The sequence below is a fragment of the Trachypithecus francoisi genome, unplaced genomic scaffold (assembly GCF_009764315.1).
Source record: "Trachypithecus francoisi isolate TF-2019V2 unplaced genomic scaffold, Tfra_2.0 Lachesis_group12, whole genome shotgun sequence".
NCBI classification, from domain to species: domain Eukaryota; kingdom Metazoa; phylum Chordata; class Mammalia; order Primates; family Cercopithecidae; genus Trachypithecus; species Trachypithecus francoisi.
This window is the reverse complement of record NW_022681457.1, coordinates 59574189-59598999: the sequence shown is the minus strand read 5'-3', so window position 1 is coordinate 59598999 and position 24811 is coordinate 59574189. Positions and strand designations below refer to the sequence as shown.

The following is a 24811-nucleotide window of genomic DNA, read 5'->3' as shown; positions in this document are numbered from 1 at the left end:
TGTAGACCTTTCTTAGCTACCTGGCTCCCTGGGGACTCCAGCCCAGCTCAGGTGCCTTAATGAGCAGGTTCTGCCCAAGAAACAAGTCCCATAGCTCTGCCCAAGTCCTGTTCCCCTAAGTTCCTTTTGGGAGTGGGGAGGGGGGCGCAGCTTTCTGAAAAGGGCTTTCCAGATGGCGCCTGGCTGCGGCAGTGCCAGACTCCACAGCTTAAGTAAATGTTGCCATCGCCCCATCCTGCCAGGAAAAGGCAAGGGGGACCCATGGCCGCTCTCAGCTGCAGCAACGCTCACTTCCTGGGGAGATCAGAGTCCCCCCACCACCTGCCCACCCCCCCAACACCATGCACCCCTCTTGGAGAGTCCCTTTCCTCTGCATTTGCAAGCCTCGCTCAGCCCCCGCCTCCTTCCTCCACATGCCAGCACCATCAACAAGGGTGGAGAGATGCGCCCATCAGATGCCGACAGAGGAGAGGAAGGCGAAGGGAGGTGAGACACCCAGAAGGGCAGCAAACAGGCCCAAGGGTCACAGATGGCAAAGGTTCCAGCTCAGTCATCACAGATTTGAGAAGTGTGCACAAATCCAATCTCCTGATCTCTGCAGGTGTTTCTCCACCCCTGCCATCAATGCTCCAAAACAGCTCTACAGGTAAAGGAGTTAACTACTCACTCCCCTGACTTCCTGGGCTCAAAAGGCTTCCAAATGCTCCCTGCACAGTTCTTTCCCACGAAATTCACTGTCTCCATCTCTAGATCTCCAAGTATCCCCACGATCTCTCTCTAGAACCCAGTGGAATATCGAGGCCGTTATAACAGGGGCCTTGTTGAAGACAGCCCTGTACCCACCCCTTTGAAACATCAGAGCTACCTGCCAGAAACTTCTTGGGGAGAAGGGGCAGACCTGGGAAATGCGCTCAGGTGTAGAGGAAGAAAGTCTTACCTTACCCTTCCTGGGAACGCGCTTCCTATGAGCAGGACACAAAGATTCAAACCAGTGAAAGAATTGGAAAGATAAGCAACCTGGCAGTGAAGGGATCTGGGCAACCACAAGGACCCCAATCTGCTCTCTATGCAGAGGCTGTCCCAGCTCTGCAGAAGTGGCCCATGACAGGTCACATAACATGGTGGGCATCATTTCCCAGCTACCTGAGTGCATGGTAAGCATGTGAGTGGGTAAGAGTCAGACCCTGGAAGCTCGTGATACCTGGTTTTGGCCAAACCATCAATCAGGGTGTCCACTGTGGCTGTTTGCAACGCAAATTACTAACTCCCGCCCCAACACACCCAAGGTGGTGGTCAAGTCCTGAGCCTGGAACCTCCCATTCAAGTTAATGGAAATCACGCAGCTAATGCTTCAAGCTCTGTTTTGAAAATTGACTGCTTAATTCCTTGCCTCATTGTAACCTGTCCTTAGCTCATCTATGTGTTCCTTATTTCCATTAAATTTAGGTTTAAATGAATGTTTCCGTCCCTTGCGCTAACGTGTGTAGGGAGGAAAGCATCATGGAGCTCCTCAGAAGCTCAGCGGGCAGGAGTGCTGGAAACAGAAGGGCAGCTCAGGCAACGCAGTGTCCATCCCGCAGATGGGCCAAGTGAGGCCGCCAGAGAAACACATTTGAGTAACTCCTCGGCCTGGAATCTAATCCCTCGCAAGCAAAACCAAGTCCTGCCTGTTATGTGCTGGAGCAGAGAGGGTGCTCTGCCTCTGGGATTTTAGGTCGCACATCTCTGATGTTACATTCCCAATCTGAAGACTTGCAGAGCCTGTGCAAGTACCCTCTTTCTGAAATGCCAAGTGACGGTGGAGTGGCATCAAGCAGCCCCACAGAAGTGGGATTTATGGCTCCATATAAAGGGGTCAGAAAGATGGTAAAAGCCCCGAAGTGTTACTGATTGATCCCAAATCATCGTTTCTAAACACAAGATGATACAAGTTCCCCAAGTGAATGGGAAGTTTACAAAAGGAAACTGCTGGTAGGCATCCGGCTCCCAGGGAAGGAGGAGGACGATGCCACAGCCGCACATGAACCAGCATCTGAGAGCAACGGCGATCCCGGCATGAGAAGGGTGTCCCGAGTGGACAGATCACCCTGGGGCCCCAGCAGAAAGGTGGCCGCCAGGGGAGGACACGGGGACCTCTGACCCTGTGCCCCATCTGACGTTCCCCAGGAGACACCTGACCAGCCGGCTTATTCGTCTAGGCAGGCGGCCACCTCAGCTCTCGGCTCTCAGCTCAGGGGACGGGCCTTGGCCGGCGTCCGCCTGGGCACAGCTTCGGCACACACGAGCCGAGCCTCCGTAAATCTCCGCAAACACGGCGGCCGCCTGCACACGCTTCCACGGCAGGGACGGAAGGGCTGCATATGGCGCTCGGCTTTCACAGCTGAGCTTTAAAAAAAGTGCAGCTTTTCATCTCACTGAACCAGCTCCCAAATTAGGAGGTGGGGAAGAGAGGCTGGAGTTGGGGTGGGGTGGGGGCAGAAAAATAAGGAAGCAGGGAACAGGGGAAGGGGGAGGGGGAACATTTAAGGCTAAATGTGATTTTAAAAGGAATCTCAGACTATAATCTGTTCATAAGATCCCGCTGGAAAATTAAATAATGTTGCCTATTTGTCATCCCCAAGTTGACTAATTTCAAGTTCCTAATATCATTTTTAAAATGACATATATATATATGTATAAAACAATGAAGGAGTCTATCTAAGAGGGCATCACTCACATGCTTGAGCCTGGGCTAAAAAAATTTTAAGTATTATTTATAAATGGGATTATTGTTTTCCAAAGTTCCGCTCTGCAAAGAGATTAGTTGCCACCATGCTCAGGGGGGTCTCCCCAAGTCCTTTTTAATTCCCTGCCTAGAGGTGAAAGGTGGTTGGAATGGAACAGGAGGAAGAAGCCTGCTCCGGTAGTTTTCCTGGAATTGCCTGGAAACTTTTACTTTCTGTTTCCTCTGCTGATAATGACTGTCTTCGGCTCTGCAGCCAGCTCCCCTCTCCCCCCTTCCAGCCCCCTGTTGCTGCAGCCTCCCCGAGCTCCGGTATAAAGTTTGGCTTTTGCAGCAGGAAGCAGCTGGGCCAAGCAACCAGCGAATGATAATGACCTCAGAAATCTGCTGTTCGCTCGGCAACAATAGGGTGCTCAGTCTACTGGAAAATTGTGTTCATCAGCTAACTCTGCTCAGTTACTAATTGACATTGCCAAATATTTTAAGAACAATTGGAATGCACAAGCAAAAAAAAAAAATGAAGATCTTAATCCTCAAACTCAAATTTTTTTTCTTTTTCTTTTTCTTCTTTTAGGTGCCTGGATTTGTTTGTGTATGGAGCAGGCACTGGTTATCGTGAATGGGGGCAGGGAGGGGGAGCCACATGAGAAAAAGAGGTGGAAAAGAAAGAAAATCTATCATATCACTATACACCCCATGTAATGCGAGAGCGCCCCAGATAAAGGCCTTTGATGCTGTGGTCAATGGGATGGAGACCCAGCATTTCAGGAATGCAGCTCTAACAACAAAAGAAGACCTCGCAAGGCTTTTAGCCCAGCTGACCAAATAATCCTTGTCCATCTCAAAATATTATACCAGAAGTAGTAGGGGTTAACGATATTTTCATCTTTGCATCTCTCCCTGGCTTTCCATTGATCCTGTAACTTAGCCGACTTTATTTAATGAACAGAGGGTCAATGCATTCAATTACCCCCTTCCCACCATCAACACTTCAATTATCCCCACTCCAAAATTACGGGGAATTTGGAAGGTAACTGCCCTGTTGGATATAATGAACAGTATCGTTTCTTAGTACATTAAGTTTTAATTATTCTGAGTGTGATTTCCAAAGCAAAATCTGAAGAAACAGAACTTTGGTCGTTTTCTGACTCACAGCAAAGCTAGGATTCGAGCTCAGCCTTAGAGGAGGTTTTAGAGAAAGATGCAAAGATTAATGCCATAAGAGTGTCTGCATGCAAGCCAGAAATGAGGAGGTATCGAAACAGCCACCCCGCTTTCTAAATGTCATAAAAGAGTAAAATTTATAAGCTGCTGCTTTCCAAATAGTTTCTCTTTGTATTGTACACGGAGGCAGGAATGACATTGACCACGGTGTGAAATTACTGGTAAGTCAAATAAACAACAACACAACAAAAATAAAACAAAGGGGGAAGATGGGGAAGTGATCTGTGTGACTAGTTTTGTCCATTTTCTGCTAGAAAATATGACCTCTCAATTTGTCAAAGGTCCTAGTTTTCGCAGTTGATCTTAAGCTTGGTTCTCAGCAGTTTGGAGAGCCAAAGAACAAACACATTTTCTGGTTCACTGGAATCATTTTCACATGTTCACTGATTCAAACATTCTTTTGCTCACATAACAAACAGCTGCATCCCACATTAGCCTAGCCAGTGACAGTCGCCCATCTCGGCAATAACTGTTTGATTGCAAACTTGACCCCTTCTTCGTCTCGGTCTGAGCAAGACATTTTTAAACAGCCACTCCGTTCCCAATCCTTCTTTGCAAAGAATTACATCAGATAACAAAGGACGTCTCTGCCACTCATTGTAAGCCTTCTTCTAGAGATCTGTTCTAAGAGGCTCTGTAAAAAGGTTTTTTATGATGAATTCAGAACTACTATCATGTTAAGAGCAGCGATTTATAAAGAAGAATTCATTGGTTAAGATCTGAAAAAATAGTTTCTCAGGCCCTACTGACCCAGTTTTCAACAAAAAAAAGAATCAAGTGATGCAAATTAAGTTTTGCGACATTGTTATGCAGTCTGAGAAATTTGTAAAACCGTGTTTTGCAGTTATTTCTTAATAGAAGCCTTAATAAGTACTTCTTTCTTTACTTAAGGGCTTAAAGATTTTTTTTCTCTCTCCTTCACCTTGCAGATTTCTCTTTAACAGGTAATAATAAAATACCCATTGTACCCAGATTTTTATTTAAATGCTTATTTTAATCGCACTTTTATACAAGTCAAACTTGTTGGAAATAAGTGGGAGGACTAACCAGATTTGGTTAAGAGTCCTAAATCCCAGGGAAACCTGAATGCCCCAGACGCACAGCTGATTCGGGTTGCATATTGGTATGACCTCAATTCTCCTACTTAGTCAGAAAATTATGAAAGGGTCTAATTTGAATATGAAGAAAACAAAGAAGTCAACCAGAAATGAAAGAATCAGTATTCACAATTGTAAAATACTTCAATGAGGGGAAATAAAAGTGAGAAGATAACCACAACTCAAGTATAATTCTCTTTTGAGTCATGAGCACGGTTGGTTCTTTTTAAGGAAAATGGGTTTTTTTTCAACCGAGCACTGAGAGATGGGCAAGCAACAGAGATGGGAATAGCGTGAGGGCTATCACTTGGCCAGAAGGTGAGAAAAACACGGTAAACATGTCATTAATGAAGCTGAACATTTGGTGTCAGAATATTCTGCCGAGAACCTTACATTTCAGGAGGTCTGAGAGAGGGATGGAAATCTGTCAATGTTAACTCCACGTCACTCTAAAACCTTAGGGGAAACAGTTTGCTGCCTGCATCCTGTCCTGTAAAGGTCCCAATTCAAAATCAGAGACGACACATGCCAGAAGAGGACACCTCATCCTAGGAGACCAGAAAGAGTTCCTCCTGACATTGGGACACCTGGCACTTGGCTGCCTCTCGTGTAGGGATTTATGTTTACATGGTGAAAACCCTTCCCTCGAATCTTAGTGTGCTCCTTATGGCAATCGCTCCAGGTAGTGTGACCTCACGCCTCCATGGCACTCATGCTGCTGGTTAGACACTTCCTAAGCGTCTCATCAGTAATAAATCCCAAACAAGTCGAGGACTCCAGGAGTAGACAGTGTTTCATGGGTATTTAAGCAGCGGCATTAAGTGCTATCGGAATCTCTGGAATGTGCAGACCAGATTTATGTGTCTTAACAATTCTTTACTGGTTTGTAATAAGCCGGCAGAGTCCCACTTTATTTTAATACTAATTTTGTCCTAGAAGAAGAGTATGACTATAAGAGCAAAGCTAAAACTGGCATCTACTTTATAAGTGCAGCAGTGAATTGCCTCCAAGATCGAAATAGGTATCTAAACCAAGGAGTGAGGGTGGGATCAAGAAAGAAGAAAAAACTTTTTAAAAATGACCCTCAACAGTGTGCTGCTACATCTTTAACAGTGGGCAAGGCAGTGCCTCGAGGTGCCTCAAACTGTCTTTCATTTTCTAGACTTAATGGCTGATTGCAGAAATCAATGTTGCCATTAGTAACAGGGTATTTGTTATGGCATGATTTCCTCTGTTGTTAGGCTGCAGAATGATTACAGTATTAGCGAGGTGCTTTCTTTATAAAGGGCTAGAGATATAACTTTCAATTTACTACCCATTAGTAAGGGGCTTTGGAAATATGGATGAAGGCAACACCTTACCTGCTGTTAGGTGGTGATTTTAATTTAGCCATCTGAGGCTAGTGTGCTTTTGTTGTTGTTGTTTTGGGTTTTTTTTTTTTTTTTTTAACTGGGCCAAGAAGCTTCATCATTTCACAGACAGTTTGATGACAGATTTTCTGCTTTGCTATTTTAGACCCCAAAGCTGTATCGCCCGTGTAACACAGTACAATTTAAGACATAACAGTCATGCGTCTGTGTTTCAAATGCCTGTACTTTTCCAAACCATCAGAGGAAAGTGGTGGGGCTCTTTAGGTCACTCAGATCTGGCAGGTGAGCCACGTCGTAATTTGGGAAGGGGCCAGAAGACAGGTTTGACTTAGGGAGGGAGACTGCGGTGCCTACGTAAGAGAATTATGGGACTACGCCAAGCGGGAGAGAAAGACGGTTACACATTCACACCCAGGGATAGAGCAGAATGCCAGCTCCTGAGTTCCAGAGACAAGATGATGGCCGACAGCATCAGACCATGAAATGGGGTTGGACAATTGCAAGAAAAAGGTATATTATGTCCACTGAAAAATGTACCACCTGGCAGCTTTCTTCTTTCTTTTCTTTTTTGAGACAGTATCTCACTCTGTCGCTCAGACTGGAGTGCTGTGGTGTGATCTTGGCTCACTGCAGCCTCCGCCTCCCAGGCTCAAGCGATTCTCCTGCCTTAGCCTCCCAAATAGCTGGGATTACAGGCATGCACCATCACGCTTGCCTAATTTTTGGACTTTTAGTAGAGATGGGGTTTCTCCATGTTGGCCAGGCTGGCCTCAAAGCCCTGACCTCAAGTGATCCACCCCGCCTCAGTGGCCCAAAGTGCTGAGATTACAGGCATGAGCCACCATGCCTTACCTCAAGCTACTTTCTTGGTAGCCAGTGCTCAAGGGAAGGCGTAAGAGGTGAAAGGACTGCCCTTTCCCTCCAGTCAGGGAGGGAAAGAAAGGCATGGCCCAGTGTTCAACCCACCCATGTCCTCGATCAAGACCCACTGGCCTTGGAACTGACTGGAGGCCTGGGAGCAGAACCAGGCAGCCCTGGGCAGGGCTGCTGTGCAAGCTGCTTCTCCCCACTTCCCGGCTAACCTACCTGAGGAGGACGGCGAGGAGGGGTGCGGGCTGTCCTCCTGGGCACTCCCGGTCTGGGAGAGGCCACCTCCGACCCCGCTCTCCTCAGTGATGTTGGAGGAGCCCGGCGTGGTGGAGCGGCTCACCGACTGAGACTCCTGGTCACTACCCGAGCCACGCCGCTCATCCAGGCCCACATGCAGCCCGTCCTCCTCACCCTTGCGGTCCCGCTTGTGGACACGGGAGTGCACGACCACCTGGTGGTAGGTGCGGAACACCCGTCCGCAGTCAGGGCACTCGGTGGGCTTCTCCTTCATGTTCCCAGGACCCTGCAGGTTATACTCGAGCGTCTGGTTCAGCCCGTGTGACAAAAAATCCCGACTGCTTTCTAAAGGGTCGAGCTTAGTTGGCAGGTCTCTCTGGCTGCCCACTTTAGTGCTGTGAACCAAATCAGCAGGCATTTTCTGCTTGGAGCCATCTGCTCCCACTAACACGTACTCCCGCTTCTCCTTATCAAACAGAACCCCGGCGTTTGCCAAAGTGTCTTCGTGGTTGCGCTGCAGCGGATGCTCTTTAGACAAGAAGCCATGTTCCATGGCCATGCCCCTGGCCATGAGCTGCCAAGCCTGGTAGCTGTTCACGGGGTCCATCTCAGCAGCCTTGGCAGCCGCCTGCAGCCGCTCGATGCAGCTGGATTTCAGCGGCGGCACGAGGTTGAGGCATCCCAGGAGGGAGTGCTTGTCCCCCTCCGGGACGCCATGGGCCATGCTGGAGATGGGAGACAGCAGCTTCCCCAGCGCTTCCTTCTCCTTCATGGGCAGTTCGCCCTTGCCATAGAGCTGGCTGGGCTCGCTCAGGCCGGCTTTGTCTGGGGCCATGAAGCCGCTCTGCAGGCAGGAGAGGTACCTGGAGTACAGGTTGGCGTGGGCCTCCTGGGACATGCCGCCCATGGGCACAGGCACCTCAGGGTCGCTGGGGGACTTGTTCTTCACCGACAGCTTGTTGAGGTGGACCTTCATGTGGTTCTTGAGGAACCAGGGCTCCTTGAAGCGCCGGCCGCAGATCTGGCAGCAGTGCTCAAAGGAGTCTTTGTGCTTGCGCATGTGGCCCTTGAGGAACCATGCCTGGCTGAACACCTGGCCGCACACCTCGCAGCGGAATTCGTTGGCCGACTGTTCCCCACCGCCATTGGGCCCCTGGCCCTGGGCCGACTCGGCGGTGATGTGTGCCTTCTCCACGTGGCTGATGAGCTCCTCTTCCTGCGAAGCCGCGAAGTCGCACAGCGTGCACTTGTAGGGCTTGTGCAGGATGCGGATGTGGCGGTCCAGCTCCTCGCGCTTCTTGAATTTGCCCTTGCAGAAGGTACAGCGGAAGCCCGCCGCCGGGGCCACCGCATCCTCTTGCACGCTGGCCGGCTTGGGCGAGGGCACCGGGTGGGCCACGTCGGGCACGCTATGGTTGGCGGGCAGGGCCAGGGTGCAGGCGGCCAGCGGGGCCTGCTGGGCGTGCGGCGGCGGCTTCAGGTCGGGCCGGGGCTGCAGCAGGCTGCCCTTCAGCTGCTTGTCCCGCAGGATGGCGCGCTCCTCCAGCTCGTGAAGCAGGCGGTTTTCCTCGCGCACGCGCCCGCGCCCTTTGCCCAGGTTGCCCAGCTTGTGGGTCCGCAGGTGGATCTTCAGGTTCCCCTTCTGCGCCGCCCTGTGGTCGCAGTACGGGCACTTGAAGGGCTTCTCGCCCGTGTGCGTGCGCATGTGCAGGGAGAGGATGCTGTTGAAGCGGAAGCGCTTGCCACAGAGCGGGCACGGGTACTTGCGGTTCTTGCGGGCGTCGTCCTCGATGTCGCTCATCTGGGACATGATACCCAGGTTCTGCCCGTTGAGGAACTGCTGCAGGTCCACCCTCCCGTTGAGGCTGGTGTCCACCTCCCGGCCCAGCTGGTTGGCCAGGAGCGCCATCTGACTGCCCATGGGCTGGCCGCTCATGGGCACGTGGGCTTTCTCCTCCAGGGATGCGGGGGGCTTCTCCTCGGGGTTGGGCCGGGGATGGAGCTCGGGGAAGGCATGGCTGAGCTGGGAGGTGATCTGGTGCAGCTTCTGACTCATGGCATACTGGCCGTTGAGGACGGGGCCGCTCAGGTGGGGCTCAGCTTCCGGCTCCGCCGAAGACACTCCAAGGCACAGGCTCGCTTCTTCCATCCCTGAAAAGAGAGGCAGAGTTCAGATCCGTGCCAGGTGCAGCTATGGCGCCATGAATCAACAGCATTGGCGGGCAGGGAATTTGCATTTCATGCCCTACCTACACATAATCATGCTAAGGAATTCTAGTCAAAAACAATAATAAAAAAATGAATTATTAAATGCCAATTATGCAATATGGCATTGCTCCTCCAATTTGTTTTGGCGACAGATCGTCTTCCTTGTATTTTCTATTTACAGACTGCAATTATTCATTCACCTTTAAATTATTAATGTTTTACCACTTTCAACACCTAATAACAAATCAAGGGTCTACGTGTGAAACTTTTTCTGCATTGCCCCATTGTCGCACCTGTACCTGTTGGTTCAGTCCAAAGTTTGCCTGAGAGCAGAATGACTTTCCCTATAAGACCAAATAAACCCACTTGGAACTTCTCTTTCCGTTTACTATATTCAATACATTCACCAGTCTGAGATGAAAGAGATCATTTTATGATTTGGCCAAAAAAAAAAAAAAAAAAAAAAAACCAATGGCATGATATTTACTGGTACATAATAAAACAAGATAATGTTTTGGGAAAAAATAAAGTAAAGGACAGGCTTTAGAACAATAAAAGGGATTTTGCTTTAGTCAACAAAAAGTGCAGTAATATCTCATTAAGCTGATTAGTATGCTGCTTAGAAACAGTACTAGGTGCTGTAACACATGATTATAATCATAAAAATCCTTCAGTGTTTGCAAGGAAGCATTAACGAGGTATATTAAATTTTAAGGAGACTGCGAGTAGCGGCTTTGCAAACCTCAGAGATTAAGATTTAACCCTTATGTTACGAAACACTGTTATTTTGTCATTTGGTAACTGTGCCCATCAAAAGAAGTATAAATTCTCTCCTGATGGAATCTTAGCAGATTGTTGAAGTTGTTCAAATTTGGGTCAAAGGAAACACCAATACCTTATAATGGGGTTCTTCCCATCCTTCAATGGCAAGATATCCAAAGCAGGGACTTCGATTGGGTTTAAAGAGATCTTTTATAGAACTAGATAAAAACCCATTAAAATCCAGGGATGGTGCCATAGGAAGGCTCAACCAAGTTTGAGTGTTTTTAATAACTTTCCCAATATACAATAATGAGTACAAATTGTACCTGCAGTATGTGTTTTGCAGAAAATTAGAACTCAAAGTTGTTTGTTAAACACTATCGTTCAAAGCTGGTCTGCATAATTGTCTTTAATAGTCCTCTCTGCCCCCTCTCCAGCCTGTGCGGAATGGCTAAAACCAGATGGTTCCAGGGAGGGCAGAGGAAACAGCCCCTTCCACATTGGAGCATATGGGGAGCTCAACTTTGCAAGGCAATGAACCCCTGCCTGGGGTCCTTCCATTTCCAGCTATGTCTTCCACCTGAAGGACTCCAAATTTGTTTCCTGCCATTGGAATCATCTTTGCACACACCTCTCCTCTTGCATCCCATTGTTTAGATGTGTTGGGCAGCTAGGTGGTCCAGGAGCTGTGCTTAACCCTAGCCAGGACTGATTTCTGGGCTAAGCGATTAACCAGGGGGACCTGTGGGGACAGAGCTCAACTGTGGAGGAACCACAGGCAGGCTCAGCAGGGTCTGCTGCTTGCTGGGCCTCCCGACAGGAGACTGCGTGGCGTGGGGGGTCTCCAATGGGAGATCTGACTTCCTTGGCAGGAGGAGTAGGGTGGTGAGTCTATCTTGCAAGGGAAGGGAAGAAAGAGCCATGAATGTTTATTTCCAGGCGGCTGAGGGATTACAGTGGTGGTGCTGGGCCAACTGTGTCCACGAATGAAAGATATGCACAACTGTGCAAAGCCTGAAGACACACGTAAAGGTGCATGGGCACTTGCCATAGGAGAAGGCTTCCAGCTTGTCATCTTTCCTTTTTGTTTCTGGGGGCAGTCTACACTCAAATTTTCTTAAAACACACAGGCCCATTTTGGAGGTTGGTCAGAAAAAAGTTAATATTCCATGGAGGTGGCTGCATTCATTCAACAAACTTACCGAGATCCTTCCATGTGCCAGTCCCTAGCCTTGCCACTGGAGACATGATGGTGGACAAGACCTACCAGCCCCAGGACTCATGACACCCACTATCCAGCAGGGAGGAGCAGGCACAGTGTACAGAGGTTGCTGGAGGCTCCAGGCAGAGACTGGTGGCCCCAGGGCCCTGTCTGGCACCCTCTCTCCACCTTCAAGCCCCATACAGCTGCACTGGCTCCTCTTCTGAGCCAACAGGGATCATGACCCTGAAGCCACACGGGATTGCTCAGAATTCTACCCAACAGCTCCGTGGAAGTTTGGAAAGTCTAAGGCCAACAGGGCTGGCCCACTTCCAAAGGCTACCCAGTTGGCCAGCTCAGAAGACATGAATCCAGGAAGATGGGCTATTTTCAGGTTGCCGCTGATGAGCTGACGCCAATTCAGCAGGAGGGAGAGAAGGCTGAATGTGGAATGCGGCGAGACTGCAAATCAGCTTGGATGAGGGGCATGGTATTGAAGACCATGTACCCCAACACCACCACGATTCATACTATGCAAGTAACAGCTCAACTCATCAACTAAGGAATGTGGGAATTTTCAGGTTTGGTTTGAGTATGGAATTCTTTTATTTTGTTCAAATCTATCTATCTATCTATCTATCTATCTATCTATCTATCTATCTATCCTGGCCGGAGTTAACAAAGCTTTGTAACCTCTTTAAGTCTTTAAATGCCTTTGCTGGATTGTCAGCTGAGGATAGAATGTTCTATAGAACATGCATGCTGCCCTGGCTCTTTTAATAGTTGGCTCTGTTCTTATTCTTGTGGGTCTGAGCTCACACATCCTTTCTCACAAAAGCCCCCTGTGCCCACCCTGTCTGAGGCTGACACCCCAGCCCCTCTCTGTCCCAACACTTTACTTTCTTCTTTGTAGCATTTACCATGGGGGCAACATTTTGTCATTGATCCTTTTATAGACATGCTTCATTCCCGTGAAGGCAGAGGGTATGTCTGTCTTGGTCAAGGATGAAGCCTTGGGTCCTCATGCAGAGCTGGCTTCCCTTAGGTTCGGTATGTCCCAAGTGAATGGATGAATGAGTGAATAGAGACTCACTCTAACCTCAACCTTATGTGACCTAACCTCAGCCTTTGCACAAGTCCAGAGCACCTGAAATCAGTCACGTGCCCTAACCTCAACCTTCCTACAAATCCAAGAGCACCTACAATCAGTCATGTGACCTAACCTCAGCCTCTGCACAAGTCCAAGAGCACCTACAATCAGAATCGGACAGAGTTGGAAGGGTCCCTGGCTACCATTGAGAAGCTGAAGGTTCAGAAACCACCAAGGGAAAGCCACCCCTGGCCGGCCATGGTGGCTCATGTCTGTAATCCCAGCACTTTAGGAGACCGAGGTGGGCGGATCACTTGAAGTCAGGAGTTCGAGATCAGCCTGACCAACATGTTGAAACTTCATCTCTACTAAAAATACAAAAATTAGCTGGATGTGGTGGTGGGCATCTGTAATCCCAGCTACTTGGGAGGCTGAGGCAGGAGAATCACTGGAACCCGGGAGGCAGAGCTTGCAGTGAGCTGAGATCACACCATTGCACTCCAGCCTGGGCAACAGAGCGAGACTCTGTCTAAAAAAATGAAAAACAGAAAAAAGAAAGAGAAGGGAAGGGAAGGGGAGGGAAGGGGACGGGAGGGAAGGGAGTCCACACCCCCAACTTTCCCAGTCTAGGTGTCCATGGTGATCACCCCAGGCTTGGACTACCCCTGATGGCCCAATTGCTGAATACTAGGAGACAAAGCAGTGGTTCCCTTTAGAACTTAACTGACCATCACTGCCCATGGAAGACCCCAGGGTTTCAGAGGAGCTGGCCAGCTCTCCAGGAGACGCTTCCAGGATATTGGTCCCCAGCCCTTGAATAAGCCTGGGAGAAGCCTACACGGAGCCTTACTGGGAAGCAGGACCACGATAGTCAGCTCAGAATCCTCTGTGATTCCTCAAGCAGGTGCAGCTGAGGCCGCTGCAATGGGGCAGTCGTAACTGACGCCTGCTGCTCGACTTAGAGCAAGAAAGGGAAGCACGAATTCCTGGAAAGAGTATGGGGTAATTGGTGTGCGCTGTCTCTGCGCCAAAACAGCCGAGGCAGGACAAGCTGGCCCCAGGCCCGGCCTGGGACTCGCAAAACCTGGGTCAGCCCCAATTTCTCCAGCCTTGACACTTCACTCATCCAGAATGCATTTATTCCTTACCTTAGCCATTCAGTCAGTATTTCCCAGGGGCCTTCCATGTACCTGCCCTCAAGGGCCTGTGGATCTAAGAGGCCAGTGTGAGTGAGTGTCCACAAGTAACAGGGGAGCAGTGAAAGGTCCCTTTGAGGTTGAATGCAAAGCTGGGGAAAAAAGAAACCATCTCAGCCTTGGTGTCTGAGGGTGTGTGTGTGTGTGTGTGTGTGTGTGTGTTTCTGTGTGTAAGTACATTAAGTATGTCTGTGTTGAAGGAAGGGTGAGGAGTCCCTACCTGGTAGCCCTCTAGAAATGTATACAAATGCCTATACTGGGAAACTAAGGCATCATTAATCCTACTGTTAAAGGATTGAATCCAACTGCAGACATAAGAGCTCACGGGCCTAGAGGAAGTGGAGTTGCCTGCGAACGAGATGATCTGTTGGAAGGGGCCGGATGCAATGGCTCACACATGTAATCCCAGCACTTTGGGAGGCTGAGCCCCAGGAGTTTGAGGCCAGCCTAAGCCACATGGCAAAGCCCCATCTCTACTAAAAATATAAAATAATTAGCCAGGCTTGGCGATGCATCCCTGTACTCCCAACTACTTGGGAGGCTGAGGTGGGAGGATCACTTGAGCCTGGGGAAGTCAAGGCTGCAGTGAGCGATGATCCGTACCACTGCACTTCAGCCTGGGCAATGGGAATGAGACCTTGTCTCAAAAAATAAAAATAATTTAAAAGATAATTTTTTAAATTTTCAAAAAAGACCTGATGGAAGGTCTTATTACCCCTTTCCCCAGCCCACCACGGAGTAAGCCTTCCATTTCAGACCATGCTGCTCCCTGACAGGCCCCATAGGGAATATCCCTGGAGGGGCCTCCTGCCACAGCACACCCCCGACCCTGCTGCCAGAGCACTTTAGCCTACACGCCCCACTGACCCTTCACTCAGCACTGCGTGACCCAGGAGCTGGAGCCACAGATTATTCACTTGGACTGATGTCCAGAAGAGGTTTTTCTAGATGTTTCTAGGATTTTTTTTTATAGTTTCACAACTTATGTTTAAGTCTTTAATCCATGTTGAGCTAATCTCAGTACTGGGTATACATGGACATAAAGATGGAGACAATAGACCCTGGGGACTCCAAAAGTGGGGAGGGAGACCGGGGAGGGAGGGTTGATAAAATTGCCTATAGGGTACAATGTGTGCTATTTGGGCAATGGGTGCACTAGAGGCGCAATCCCCAGCATTATGCAATATAGCCATGTAACTTAACAAACATGCACATGTACCCCCGAATCAAAAATTTAAAAGCAGAAGCCAGGGGCCAGCAGAGGGCAGGCCATGATCCTGGGCTTAAGGCAATTGGGCAGCCAGGATTTTGGATAACCTCTGCAAGAACTCATGGAATCAGTTCACCTGGGCAGGAAAACCCTTAGCACAATTAAAAGCAAGCAAACAAACTACTAAACAGTGAGAACAGTTTGCCCCAGCCTTCAGTTCATTGCCCCAGCCTGAAACTTATAAGGAAGAGGATCAATAAACCCTGGTTGATTGACAGAAGGAACCAATGAATACATAATTTACCTAACTCTGCAAGGGCAGCCAAATGTCCTTACCGAGGCTGGACAGTTAAAGGCCACTGTAAACTCTTGTGTCTGCAGCATCATCTCCCCAATGCAGAAACATGGCAACATCCCCCCCAGCCCCGATCTTTTCTGAGCACAGAGTCATGGGGTACCTTGGGGACTCAACTCGACAGCCAATATTGATGAAGAACTAAGCTAGGCTCTTGGTGGCCATGGGATTCTTCATCACAATGTGGGAACTCCTGGGCTGCACCTCTAAACACAGGCAGGGGCCCCAGGTGAAGGCTTCCAAACATTACAGGTTTTCTTCTTGAACAATGCAATTTCACACTCAGCAAATGAACCCCACCATTGGGTACACAGATTATCAAAATACATTCTGTCTCATCACTGCCATCATTGCAGGTACTGTGAGCCATTCAGCTGCCTTTGATGGTGCTAATGGTTATTTTGATTTTGCATTTCTGCCTTCAAGACTATTTCCTGTGATATCAATGACAAAAGTTTTCACTTAACTCTTCCAATAGAGAACCTAATTGTATCTTTCACTCAAAATGAAATTTAAAACTATCAGGACACCAGAAATGCCAGCTGCTACGAGTCTAAATAAATTTTACACAAAAACACAGTTTCATTTTGCTAGCACAGAAAAAAAAGTAATCTTATGAATAGTCCAAAAAATATAGATCTTGCCAGTAAGTTGTATGAAAGAGCTTTTTCCTTATACCACGAAAAAGAATCGTTGGAAAATAAAATGCTTTCAAAATAACCATTTGCACTGGATTTTTAAAAATCAAGTATTGTTGTCTAGCCAAGCACAACTAAATATACTCCCTTTTTCATCGATGTGGGTGAAACTGCTACCTCGGAAGCCTTGCAGGAGTCCCTGACCTCCAAGCTGCTCTGCAGGGTCTAGGACTCGGGTTCACAGCAAGGGGGGGTCCAAACACCACTGTGGATTTTACTCAAAATCGTCTCATAACATGCACTTCTAGTAGTAGGCAGACCCCATTCCTGGAGGCTCACGTGACCCTCAGTCTGTCCCTGAAGCCCACCTTGCTTTCTTATGCTGAGGGTAAACAGTAATTAAGACAATTTCACCTAGAATACCATGGCTTCTTATTAAATACTATTTTTCCAATTGTTGTAGCTCAAACTGTTTAACTAAGGTTGTTATAAGCATAATACACTCCTGTTCTGAAATACAGAACACCAGACTACTGAACCTTTTCAGGGTCATTAAACAGCTGTAAACATTATTACAAAAATAAACCAGAGATTTCATGCTTACGTTTTGGCCTAGAGCTTGCTATGCTGAGCAAGTGCATTTTTTTTTTCATCTCTTACAATCAACGCTGGTGACATTTGGGCATCCAAACAAATTACATCACAAACATTACCGGGGTGGGCAAGATACTGAGTGGTTTATTTGCCAGATGATTAATAGATGAACAGGAGGGCAGCGCGGGTGACCTGTTCCATTTTGACTGATGTGTAGACAATGCCATGAGACAGGGCCAGAAACAGTTAAATCCTTGCTGAATTTATGAACAAAAACACCATACTCAAATCAGGCTGTGGAGAATGACAACTGTGTAACCAACAGAGTCAAGCTGCAGACTGTAGTGAAATTCCCAAGTGTCCCCTTGGGGATGGAACATTGGCCAAAGTCAAGGCCCTCACTGCCTTGAGTAGTGAGCAGGATTTGGCCGGTCTGGCTTAGTATGTGGTCCCACAGAGCCCTGGGCAGCTTCCATGCTGGTGGGACAAGAGTTGGAGAATTTGGGAAAAGAATTTGAGTGTCTTCTCCCTAGAAACTTTGGATGACTTCAAAATTCTCAAAGATGTGACCATTTTTGGTTTGGGTTTGGTGAAAAAAAAAATTCTCAAAGGCAAAGAGCTTTCATCACTGTGGCTTTTGGAGTCTCTGCTGAAACTGCAGCCCAGAAATGAATACAGATAATGAGCACAACAACATCAGATGGAAAAGAAAAATGGCCACAAAGGGGTTCTCCTGTCATCTTCTCAGAGTAGAGAAGACTTCTTGTCTGGATCCCTGGGTCACTTCCTGCCCATAACACACAAAGCCAGGCAAGTAGGTGCTGGGGATGGAATGAAGAAAAGTTCACATGGGGTAGTTGTTAAGACTATGGACTGTCCTCTCAATAAAAAGCAACAATCCTCAGCAGCAGCAGCAGCAAGAGCATCACCATCATCACCATCACCATCACCATCATCACCATTATCAGCATCATCATCACTATCATCATAATCATCACCATCATCACCATCATCATCAGCAGCAGCAGCAGCATCACCACCATCATCACCAACATCACCAGCATCACCAGCATCATGATCATCATCACCATCAACAGCATCATCATCACACCATCACCATCATCATCACCACCATCACCAGTATCAGCATCACCACCATCACCATTATCATCACCGTCATCATCACCATCATTACCACCATTATCACCATCATCACCACTATCACCACCATCACCATCACCAGCATCACCATCATTATCACCATCATCAGCATCACCACCACCATCATCACCATCATCATCATCATTACCATCACCACCATCACCACCATCATCACCATCACCATCATCATCACCACCACCACCATCATCATCATTATCACCAAAATCACCACCATCATCACTATCATGGCCACCACCATCACTATGTACATTAACAGGATCCTCATCTTCATCATCTTCCTACTCCTCATCAAAATACCACCTGCCAACACTGCTAGGTACATCACAATCATTATCTCATGTTAGCCTTATACAACCTTAGATGATTGGTGCTATGTTATTGTATTGGAATTGTATTGTATTGGAATACCAATACAAAAGATGAGGAAACAGTGGCTCAGAAAGTTAAGTCATGCAGACATGCTAGTGGCCAGGCTGGCTTTTTGCAACACATTTATTCTTGTTGGGCTGGATAACGACAGTCAGAAGCCAGCTCAGTCATTTGGGAAGTGCCTGGAAAGAAGGAAGCCACAGCCATGGGCAGGCTCTGAGGAGGCCAAGGAACAGAGGATGCACAAAGACATGGGCCAAGCAGTGAAAATATGAGGGGCAGACATGGCAGGCACTACAGATGGAGAAATTTAGCAGGTCTGTTACTCACTGACTGGTAGACCAGAGGGTCACCCCCCAAAAAATTATCTTTAGACTCTTCTGTTTTCTTAATATCTAGAAGGGCTGATACATTGTTCCACATTCTCCTGTAGAATCAGGTGGCTTATTCCTCCAACTAGACTGGAGTAATGGAAAGAGAATGACACCTGAAGTTCCACTGACGTGAATCCAATTGCCTGCTCTCCCACTAGCATCAGTGTGACCTTGGTTCCCTGCCAGAGCCTCAGTTTCTTTTTCTCTCTAAAAGACTGATAGGCTGTCCTATTCACTTCAAGGGATTTTGAGAGGGCACAGGGGGTTGTGGGAGAGAAAATGAGGCATTTTCTACCTACGCAGTAACTCTTCTTAGATGCTGAGCACAGCAGTTAGCATAGCTTTTTAGATCCAGAAGCCCCCTTATCTGGTAGCAGAGGACATGCTGAGAGGGGAAGGACATGACTAAGGCATGTAAAGGTGGTTAATAAAAATGCTCCTGTTGGCCAGTCATGGTAGCTCATGGCTGTAATCGCAGCACTTTGTGAGGCCAAGGGGTCAGATCACCTGAGGTCGGGAGTTCGAGACGAGCCTGACCAACATGGAGTAACTTCATCTCTACTAAAAACATAAAATTAGCCAGGTGGGGTGGCACATGCCTGTAATCCCAGCTACTCAGGAGGCTGAAGCAGGAGAATCTCTTGAACCCAGGAGGCGGAGGTTGCGGTGAACGGAGATCGTGCCATTGGACTCCAGCCTGAGCAACAAGAGTGAACTCCATCTCAAACAAACAAACAAACAAACAAAACACTCCTGTTGTCAGTCTTATCCGAGAATCTATATAGCGGGAGTGGCATCTTTTGATAACATTTTGTAATGCCTACGTGTGGCAAGATATGGATACATCTAGAGATCTACAAGCAAGACCAGGCCCTTGCCTTTAAAAGCTGACTCACGGAGGGAAAGATGGATGGACTCATGAAGCTTGGGTCACCTGCTGAATTGGAGAGAGTTTCAGCATGCTGGGCACAGTGGAATGGAAGTGCAGGAAAGAGAAAGGAAGGAAGGTGGTGGTGGAGACAGGCCTTGGCCAAGCCTTGAGGGGGTCACCAGGTAGAGAGGAGGAGTAGGCCACATGTGCCCGAGGGACCAGCATGTACAAAATGTATATGGAGCTTGGAATGCTCTGGGGACAGAGAGGAGACAGGGCAGAGGCATGGGCTGGTGCAGACTTGAAAGCCAATCTTAGTGGAATGGAGTTTATATTGGGGCAAAAGAGCAGCTTAAGAAGCTCTTAATAGAGGAGGAACGTTAACATGCATGCCTCACATTGCCAGGGAGAGCCTCACCCGTCCTTCTACCAGGTTCCTATAAGAAAGATGCCAACGGCTGAGGTCCTAAGACTATCCAGTCAGTCCCACAGAGCCTCCACTAGGGTAGCCACCAACTATAGGGGTGACATGGTCATGTCTCCAGAAAACTTACAAGCGAACAGCTTCAAAACTGTACATACCTTCTGTCTATGTGCAGCTAGAAAGGGCAATATTCTATCCAATGTGAGTCAGAGAAGATGGTAAACCAGTAAAGGATGAAAATAAACTCCTGGACCACAAACCAAACATCGGAAGGTCAAAGCTCTTGCGGTGGTGAGGGCTCCCCGTGCATGAGAAAGAAGAGCATAGAGTTTGGAAAAAGGCGTTAGTCTCCCCTTGCCTTCTTTTTAACGGTGAAAAAGTAGAAGGAGAAACTTTCCCCACATCTCCCAGCTTCATCCTGGCTTCACGTGCTCCAGGAAGCCTTCCTGGATTTGACCCGGGCTGGAGGTGATCCTGCTTCCTCAGAATGGAAGCTTGGTGAGAGTAGGTGGGTTACCAGCCTCCTGTCTGTAGCTTATAGAGAATCCCACCCTATGGAAAGTCTTCCAACCCCCCGGTCCTCTAAGCTTATGACCAGTCACTGTGCAGGAGAGGAGAGGTCGCCCAGGGTGTCACATCCATGGACTGCAGTTTGGGAATGGTAACTCAGCCCTCACACCCCGCATCTAGGCCATGAAGCGGGGCTCCCATTTCACCCAGATGGGATGATTTGGGGAGGAGATAGCCCTCTAATTCTCTGTAATGGATTTTTATCTGAACTGTGTCCACCTCATCAAGGAAAGCAACAAGAACTCTCTCTCTCTCTCTCTCTCTCTCTCCTCTCTCTCTCTCTCTCTCTGAGTGTGTGTGTGTGTGTATATATATATATATATGCTTTCAATGAATGATATATCTTTAACATAATAACGCAAAACTGAAAAAGATACCAGCAGTTGTCAGGAGGGTATTGATTACTCTCCTCTCGCTGGTTTTCTTGCTCCCTTTTTAAAGCAGACTTGGTCATGGCAGGAAGTTAGATATTTAATCCCCTATTAACCCACCTTGGCTCTCTTTACCAGCCCCAGCGCACAGCCCCTGCCCTGGGAACCAGAGGCCCTGGCCTCCGCAGGACCCCTCCCTGGTGCAGCAGCAGCCAGGGAATGGACATCAGGCTATACCTCCCCGCTCCTTTACCCCTGATTAAAGCCGTTTACATTTAAGCACTTGTGGACTATGATATCGTGTCGAACAGTTTATTTTCATTTCACAGAGGCCTCAGATTTGATTTGGTGCAAAACTAAATATAATGTAAAATGCACATATGCAAGAGTGATCAAAGGGGGCTTGATTCTGAAATATTTATAGAAGTCATCCCAGGGAGATTCATCCACAGGGGCACCTGTCGAAGACATAAGCTCAGATACACATCATCCGGTAAGTACACATGATCATTACTGAGCAGAAAACCCAGGCATTCCATCGGGTCCCCTGCTGCCTGCAATTTCTGTGCTGAGGCTAACAGATGGAGGCTGGCCAGGGCTGGGCTAGGCCCTCGGTCCTCTTTGGCCTTGAGGTCCCCAGTTTAGCATCCCTAGCTCCTGCATAGGTCACCAGACTGGCCTGGCCTCTGCCGGGCTGGCCTCCTGGGAGAGGAGGGAAGACTGACTCACGGCCACCTCAACGCAGGTTCTGGGGGAGCCGGCTGCAGGTGGCCCAGCTCATGGAACCAGGGCTGCTAGGGGCTGCTGTCTCAGACGTGGGGGTGTTGCTGCCATAGATGGATTCCAGGGACAAAGACCAATTTTGAACCATGATCAGGAAAGAAGGGGGAGTAAAGTGTGACCTGAGGATGGAGAACCCTCCAGTTCATCTTGCTTCAACCTATTAGTGTTTTGAAAAAGGACTCCCATGGGTAGGAGAGGTGGCTCATACCTATAATCCCAGCTCTTTGGGAGGCCAAGGCAGGCGGATCACTTGAGGTTAGGAGTTTGAGACCAGCCTGGCCAATATGGTGAAACCCCATTTCTACTGAAAATACAAAAAATTATCCAGGCATGGTGGCACCTGCCTGTAGTCCCAGCTACTCAGGAGGCTGAGGCAAGAGAATCGCTTGAACTGGGGAGGTGGAGATTGCAGTGAGCTGAGATTGCACTGCTGCACTCTAGCCTGGGTGACAGAAAAAGACTCCATCTAAAAAAAAAGGCGGGGGAGAGAGAAAGAAAATAAAGAAAAAGGACTCCATTTTCTCAGGAAGCAGAGAGGGGCAACTTGGAATCCTTTTGTGCATATCATTTCCCCTGTTGGGAACATCCTCTCTGCAATCCCTCCTTGCCCTTGTGCCTAGTAATCTTGAGAGAAATTAAATACCACTTCTTCCAGGAAGCCCTCCTTGATGTGTCAAGTCTCTTCCTGATCTCAGTTCACTTCACCCCAAGATCTAGATCCTTGCATAGTGTCGGGAAGAAGATGGTCAACTGGAACCAAATAGGATGCCCTCAGGGGCAGCTAAGGCATCCTCTCTGTGATGATGACACATCCACCAGGACAACATTCCCAAGTGCCTAGAGCAGAGCCTCACACTAGCAGGTGCTCAAGAAGCGCTGACTGAATGAATGACTCCTCTCCCCAGCCCAGGTGCACTGACCTCCTCTCCCAGCCAGCCCCAGGGCCAGGATCCAAGACAACTGGCCTCCCCACCATACATCAGAGGGCCTGGATCCTCCCTTTGTAGCTTCCCCCACTCCCTTAAACCACACCTGCATGGTCATCCAGGTAGCCATGTGGCCTCAGGTGTCCTGGCCCCTCTCTGAATCATGGCTTCCAGTGTGTTAGACAAGGAGGCAGGCCAGGCTGGACCCTGAACTCAGCCTCTCCGTCTGTCCCCCTGTGGGTGCCTCTGAGGTCCACCTGACAGGGAAGGACCCTGTAGCCAAACCCTGATCTTGAACCATCACCAATTTGCCATTGAATTTCGCTGATGCTGAACACAGGGATATATTCTAAAATGAAGCAATTAATGTTTCTCTCCGCATAAGGGAGAAAATGCCATTCATGGGCTGGTCCAGGACCCTCAGTGCACCATCCATCTGATGTTGGACACGCTGTACTTTCTCACCAGGGACTTGACATCAACGTCTTCACCTACCCCCACCTCCAGGTGCCAGAAGTTATGTCCTAAGGAGAAGCCTTCAGAGAACCCCAAGGCAGTCTGTAACTGCAGTATCTTGGCGTGGAAGTATCACCTACCCAAGCTGCAAGCAGCATTCAGCAGCCACTGTGGTCCCCGCAGGGCAGCCACTGCTACTCTCTGGGCTCCTGGAGGAGTCTCTTTACTTGGACTCTGGGTAACAAAGGAAAACTTGCTGCTGCTTCAAGAAGGTGTACAGTATCTTACTCTAAAAGAACTGAGCTCCGAGGGGTACCTTGTCAGCTCTATGCATGTGCTGCAGTGGCAATGCTAAGGTACCAGGAAGATGAGTGAGGTCACTGCTAGGAAATACTTGAAGCAGCGTCTGCACAGAGCAGGTGCTCTGCAAGGGCTGCGTCTGCTCCTGCCTCTCCTCCTCCTTCCTCTGTCACTATCTGCATGTTGACACGGCCTCCATCAGGCCTGCAATCACCCTCAGTCCTGCTCACAGTCACCTGTCCCAAAGCCACATGGAAGTCTGGCACTCACAGGCATATGTGGTAGGCAAGGAGTTAATAACTTTACCTTTTGTATTTTTAAGAGCACTTGCAGTTAACAAGGAAAAGTCAAACACCCCTATTAGAAACCTGAACAAAAGGCATGTGAGCAGGTAACTCACAGAAGAAACAAAATTTGGTTCATGACCACAAAAATGTCACTCCTAACCAGAAAGCAAGAAGACTCAAATCAAAACAATAGCAAGGTTCCATTTTTAAATAATTATATTACAGATTGAACCTGGACTTTGTGAGAACCCTAAACTTCCTCCATCGTCTCGAGGCACACCCAAGGTGGAACCAGGAAGGAGGTCAAGTGGCCTTGTTTCAACTGTAACTTCCCGTCTAAAGTCAGAAGCCCAGAGCCATTACACAGGATGCTTGAACACCACTGCCTGTCACTTTGAGGAAGCCAGGCTAGGACGCTGGGCATTCTGGAAAGCTGGTATGCCTGAGACCAAAAGGAATAGAAAAGGGCCTCATGCTAGAAGACCAAGGTGTGTGCTTTCTACATGACCCCAAGAATCCTAGTAAAACCCATCCAGCAGTCCTGCCAAGAAAGCCAACAGGGCGGGATACATGTAGAATCAACCAACAAGCTCACGTTGACTACGGGTGGTACTCCAGGCCCGATGCCAGGCTTTTTCCACTTGCTGTCCCCTACACCCATGAGATAACTCCATTTAAGTGTAAAGATCAAAGATCAAAACTCTCTGTTTTTCCTATGGGCAAATGACCCAGATTCATGCCGAAGGCTTCCACCAAAGGGCCACCGCTGCATCCTACCTTATCTCTCTTCCCATCACTCTTCCCCACATTCTCCTCAACTACTTGGCAAGCACCTCTGCATCCCATGAATGAGAGTTGTCTACACCTTCTGTCCTTGCACAGAGATGTTCCTTGAGGAAAGGGACAATGGCACAGAGGATGGCAGAGCAAGAGAAACATCTGAGATCATCTAGCTCCTAGACGCTTGGTCTGATGTGCCCATTTTACACATAGGTACATGGAGGCCAGATGGTAGGGGATGACTCACCTATGGTTACACAGCAAGTTAGTGGATATGCATCTGTGTCTTATTTTTCTTGGTTACTTCACTCAAAAATTTAGTAGGTGTCAGACAGATGTTGGAT

At 48.4% G+C, this 24811-nt stretch overlaps 1 protein-coding gene across 4 annotated transcripts in view; it reads right to left on the bottom strand.

Moving 5' to 3' along the window:
- Positions 1-24811, bottom strand: part of ZNF536 (zinc finger protein 536) — a 487592-nt gene that overhangs the window by 259207 nt on the left and 203574 nt on the right. For all 4 annotated transcript variants that reach the window (XM_033225583.1, XM_033225582.1, XM_033225584.1 and 1 more), the window contains exon 3: positions 7500-9671. In XM_033225583.1, the coding sequence (XP_033081474.1) occupies positions 7500-9669 (2170 nt within the window). In that variant the 5' untranslated portion in view covers positions 9670-9671. The remainder of the gene's footprint in view (positions 1-7499; positions 9672-24811) is intronic.